The sequence below is a fragment of the Pistacia vera genome, unplaced genomic scaffold, assembly GCF_008641045.1.
Source record: "Pistacia vera cultivar Batoury unplaced genomic scaffold, PisVer_v2 Contig429, whole genome shotgun sequence".
Classification (NCBI taxonomy): domain Eukaryota; kingdom Viridiplantae; phylum Streptophyta; class Magnoliopsida; order Sapindales; family Anacardiaceae; genus Pistacia; species Pistacia vera.
Window position 1 is genome coordinate 153,252 of NW_022196256.1, and position 6,000 is coordinate 159,251.

Consider the following 6,000-nt stretch of genomic DNA (forward strand, 5'->3'; position numbering starts at 1 on the left):
TATTGAACATGCACACTCACAGTAATGATAGAGGAAAAGAAAGAGAAAATGATTTCACAATCAGTGGTTCAGATTTTCAGCTGGTAGTGAAAACTTAAGAGATCGATTTGCAAAATTGAAGAGAAACACAAAATTGACCATCATCACGCCGTTGATCACAAGTCCTGAGTTGTTTAAATGTAGTGCTTCTTGAAATGACAAAACCCTGCTCTTTCGATGTAAAGTAGTCGAGACTTCAAACTCAAAATGGATGGTAAAACGAAGAATAAAAATAGGCTGACGAAATACTTTTCACAAACGCTGACATGACAGCTCACAATTGATCAACTCGTATTTGGACAAACGAGACCTATTATTGGGCAAGTGGAACTTGTTGCGAGCTAACATTTCGCGTTTGTGAGAGAAAGTTAGTGAAAAGAGTTTGTGAGTGCTTCATTAAACCATTATTTCTTACACAAATAATGGTTTAATGACACTTTCTTACATATAGACTTTTAAAATACCATTTTAATACCCAAATTTGTTGTGTTTGAAGATGAAGACTAACATTTTCCATCCAAATAATGGTTTAATGAAAAAATTTCATCCACCGACTTTTGAAATACCACTTTAATACCCAAATTTATGTTCCGTTCTTGATTCCAGCATCATTGCGACCCCACACCACCACTATTTTATTCCTTGATCATCACTCACCAAAACCCTTCAAACCTACTTCCACCGACCTTGCTAATCGTCGGCAATCAAGCGACTACAGTTTTCTCAACGGCCCCCCCCTCCCCCCCCAAGTCAAATTCCAATCAAAATCCAATCTTCCACCACCAAAAGACTCGTTGACTTCCTTTCTTCAAAAGCCCTAACAGTCTGGATCGAGTCTGCTCTCTGTTTGTTACCAGAATATATATAAATTTGGATAGTAAAGTGATATTTTAAAAGTTTGTGAGTAGGAAAATATCATTACACCATTATTTAGGAGAGAAAAATTCGTTAACTCTATATTCAATTACAAAATCAACTTAAATAAATGTTTAATTCATTGAATACATAATTTAGTAGTTTTTAATAAAGTTAATAAAAATTGAACTAATAGGAACTATTCCAATCATGGTATGAAAAATAATAGAGATACCGAAAATAGTGCACCGATTTTATACACCGAATGACGTGGCACAATCCTGACTGTCGATTAATTATAACTTAATATTAATCAACGGTCAGGATTTTGCTACGTCATTCAGTGTACTATTTCGGTGACTGTAGCATTACTCATCATGGTATGACATGTTTTTTTACGTATATTTTGTATAAAGACTTAGTATTACTAAATCTTATAGGGTGCGTTTGACTTATTATTTCTGCCCATATTCCTAATCCTATTCCCAAATAATGTTTGACACATTATTCTAGAAATATTACCCTTTTTTTAATTACTTTTAGACCCCCTATGGTTATTAATTTCATTAAATACCCCCTAAAAAAAGTTTAAAAATTAACAAAAACACCCCCGTGACCCATACTTGCCAGATTCCGGCAACCACCATCGGTGGTAGCCAGAATCTGCCACAAGGGTGAATTACCGACTGGAACTGGCCGGTAATTCACCGATTTGGCCGTTAGTGATGTCCAAAGAAATGGTCGTTGTTGATGGTCAACGACGGCCATATCTTTGGCCGTCGCTGACGGCCAAAGATGGCCTTCTTTGGCCTTTTCCGGCCATCGACACCACATATGGCAGTAGATCTGGCCTTTTTCGACCAGATCCGTGGTGGATCTGGCCAGAAAAGGCCATAGCGATGCCATATCGGCCAAATCCGGCCTGTATGTGTGGTTATGCAATTTTCTGGCCAGATTCTGACGGTAGTGGCCGGAATCTGGCACTGTAGGTGGTGGAAGTCTTTTTGTCATTTTACATATTTATATATATTGGGGTATTTATTAAATTAGCAAACTTATGAGAGTTTTTTTTTATAAATTTTTAAATTTTATCGCGTAATACTCCCATATTCAATTATCCAATACTATCCCCAAAATCTTATCCAAAATAATAAACCAAACTCACCTACAGAGATTTCTATTCTATGAAAGTGGAAGGAAATTTCCTTCTCCTTACCAGCTCGCAGTAGAATTAAAGCTCTTTTAATTTAGTCAACTGATATACTCACACTAACCACAGAGCGAACGAAAGATAGGTAGAGAAGAATGGTTCTTCAATTTCTGCTTGAGATTCTAATCTTGTTATCACTGCCAATAAAGTCTAATTGTACATCCACCCACGGAAATGATTCCATTTCGGAAAAATCATTTCCGAATAAATCGAATCAGTCTAGTTCCTACAACCAGTTTGATGCAGATCGCAGTTCTGATAAACCATTCATCAAGAGAACCAACTTGGAATTTTCAAGAGAGAGGGAGCAAAAGAACTTCAGTACTGGCTTCCACTCTTGTCAGGCCAAATTCCATCGGCCGCCTCAGCAGAGTTTTAAAGCATCTGGTCAAGAAGATGGAGACCAGCGATGCTCATACACTAGTAGTGTTGACAAGAATTACAATAATTATTCCAAGGAAACGGCGCGTCATAGCATGACAGCAGGTCAATTTCTCTCGTCAACTCAATATATTATTTTAAATCTTTTTTTTTTTTAATATATTTTAAGGTTGCATTCATTTATGATAAAAAACTAATTTTTGGTATTTGATTGATATGAAAAAAAAATGATTTTTATTTTCGCAATCATTTGAATAATGATTCTGTTAGATTTTCAAGATTTTTGTCTAGAATCATTTAAGATTGTAGAGTACTTAATCTATTTAATATTGAAAAATATTATAAACTACCATATAAAATATGTATAATATTAATCATATGTTTAATGCATCATTATATTGTATTAACTTACAATAATTTTAATTTTCAATCAATTTTTTTATTTTAAAAAAAGTTACTATTTTAATTTAGATATTTAATTAAAATTTTATAAATGAATTATTCAATAATAATACTTTACTAAAAGTTTTGTAAAACATTAATTTAAGCTCCGATGTATAACCTGAGACAAATAAAAAAAAAAAAACTCTTTGACAAGAAAATAATTCTACCTTGTAGATATTAGTTACTTCTTGTTCGTACCAACATTTTGTATTTTGTTAGCTGTTTCTATTGAAGGAGATGATTGTGAGGCGGTAAATATGAGTTAACGACTTTTTCTTACTCAAATAATGACTTTATAACATTTTCTCACATATATACTTTTAAAATACTATTTTACTATCCAAATTTATATTTCGACAACAAACAGAGAATAGACTCGATCTAGGCTGTTGGAACTTTTGAAAATGGGAGGTCAATGAGTCTTTTGGTCGTAGAAGGTTGGATTTTAGTGATTGAGATTTTTATGAGAATTTGACTTGGAATGAGCAACTGTGTAAACCCTAATCGCTCGATTTCTAGCAATTGGCGGGGTTGGCGAGAGTAGGGTTTGAGGAGTTTTGGTGAGTAATGATCGGATAAGAGAATTGTGGTGATGTGGGGTCGCAACGATGTCAAAATCAGAAACAAAATATAAATTTAGGTAGTAAAATGATATTTTGAAAGTCTGTGGGTGAGAAAGTGTTATTAAGCCATTATTTGGGTGGGAAAAAGTCATTTACTTTTGTACATATTTCCAATAGTTTAAAATCACTCCATTTCAGTGGGTTGTTCTATATTTTGCTCATTATGGTTATGGGTGCCCTTTTACCCATTTTCAGAAGAAAAAAATAAAATAAAATTGGCCTTGATTATTAAGAAAATCTTTATTGACATTACAAATTTTTAAATTGAATTTTGTAGTTGTTGCATGCGTTGGAATTGTGATTCTGCTTGTTGCATGGAGGTGGCTACACAAAATAATAAAGAAGAGAAAGGACAGTAAGGTGAACACAAGTTTCTTTGAACAAAATGGTGGCTTACTATTAAAGCAATTGTTAAATTCTTGTGATGCCAACGTTGATGGAGCATTCAAGCTCTTCACTTCAATGGAGATAGACAAGGCCACAGACCATTTTAATGTGAAAAGAATTATTGGTCAAGGAGGTCAAGGTACTGTTTACAAAGGAATGTTAGTAGATGGAAGGATTATTGCAGTAAAGAAGTCGAATGTGATTGATGAAGGGAAAATTGAAGAGTTCATTAATGAGGTTGTTATTTTGGCTCAAATTAACCATAGAAATGTGGTTAAGCTGTTAGGGTGTTGTTTAGAGACTGAAGTTCCTTTACTGGTTTATGAATTCATCCCCAATGGAACCCTTTCTCAGTATCTTCATGATCAAAATGAAGAGTTTCTGCTTAATTGGGATACACGTTTACGAATTGCAGTACAAGTTTCAAGTGCTCTTTCTTATATGCATTCAGGTGCTTCCTTTTCCATATTCCATCGCGACATTAAGTCTACAAATATACTCTTGGATAATAATTACACAGCAAAAGTAGCTGACTTTGGGGCATCAAGATCAATAGCCATCAATAAAACACATTGGAGCACAATAGTATTAGGGACTTTAGGATACTTGGACCCAGAATACTTTCAATCGAGCCGATTGACCAATAAAAGTGATGTTTATAGTTTTGGAGTAGTCCTTGTAGAGCTTTTAACAGGGGAAAAACCAATTTGTGTAGGAACGTCACAAGAAAATATAAGTTTGGCAGCTTATTTCGTTCGTTGTATGAAGGAGAAATGTTTGTTTGATATTCTTGATGCTCAAGTGAAGCAACATGGAAAGAAGGATGAGATTATGGTATTTGCTAACCTTGCTAAAAGATGCTTAAGCCAAAATGGCAAGGAAAGACCTACAATGAAAGAAATTGTAATAGAGTTGGAGGGGATTCAGTTATCGAAAAAGAAGAAAGTGCCATTCAGATCAGCAGTTTTAACGAGGTTCAGCAAAGGGAGGTCGATGAAGTCATGAAGGTTTCTAATTTATTTGCGTTCTTCTTTCAACAATGTTGCTTTTCCTGTTAATTACAAAATTCAGATTATACTTTCAAGCATAGCCTAAGATGTTTTTTGCACATTCAATATGGTTAATATTATAATTTTGTGAATAACCTAAAAACAGAATTGGAGAAGAACTCTTAGCTTGTTCTTGCTAAAATTTGTTGTGTTTGAAGATGAAAACTAACATTTTAAGGATTGATTGGGTAAACACTAGCTAAATTAGGGTTAAACTTCAACATGTTTTTTATTTTTTTTAGGACTTATCCTGGGGACCCATTGAACACCCTATAAACCCAAGAAATCAAGTAAGTCACAAATATGCATTGTTTTAAAACCCAAACCGACTCAACCAGTTTAATTAGGACCTGGGAGCTTCACCAGGCTGGGTTAACATTTTTCCTATTCACCAAAAACCTTAGAATTTGATGACCAATAAACAATTGAAGATCGAGATGTTGGGGCTTTTGAAGAGAAAGTGTCGGTCAGTGAAATGATGACGATAAAGTTGATTTCTGGTGAGTGAATCAATTGAAAATTGAAAAAAATTGGCAGTGGCAACAGCGGACTTTTGCTGGCGATTGGCGAGGCTAACGAGGGTGGGGTGAGGTGGGTTTTGGTCAGGAGGAAGAGGGGAGTATCTTCGGGGTGATGGGGAGGGTTGTTGACATTGGCGTCAGTGAGATTTGGCTTGGAATACTGATGTCGTCGTTAGTGGGATTCGATTTCGGCTAGATCTTGGGTAGATTTTCTAAGGAATGGGCTCAGGGGACGATTGGGATTGCATTTGAGGTGTCGCCACTGCTAACCAGTCGTAGGGCGATATGTATTTGGGATGTGTTTACTAAATTTCAAACCTATAAGACTTAACTTGATTTTTAGGGGTGTATTTGCTAAATTTTAAAAGTTTTGTCACTCGGTTTGACCAGTTGGTCAAACATGTTAAACCGATCAACCAGGGACCTTGCAACTATGTCGAATTTCACCCCAGGTTGGGTTTTAAAACATTGCAAATATGGTCGGTGGTCAC

At 35.1% G+C, this 6,000-nt stretch overlaps 1 protein-coding gene across 1 annotated transcript; it reads left to right on the top strand.

The window, feature by feature from the left end:
* The first annotated feature begins 2,199 nt into the window (after positions 1–2,199).
* On the top strand, positions 2,200–5,003 carry LOC116143313 (wall-associated receptor kinase-like 1). Its single transcript, XM_031428770.1, has 2 exons — positions 2,200–2,603; positions 3,786–5,003. Exons 1-2 carry the CDS (start codon positions 2,200–2,202, stop codon positions 4,942–4,944), a joined length of 1,563 nt encoding a protein of 520 aa, XP_031284630.1. The 3' UTR covers positions 4,945–5,003.
* The last annotated feature ends 997 nt before the right edge of the window (positions 5,004–6,000 follow it).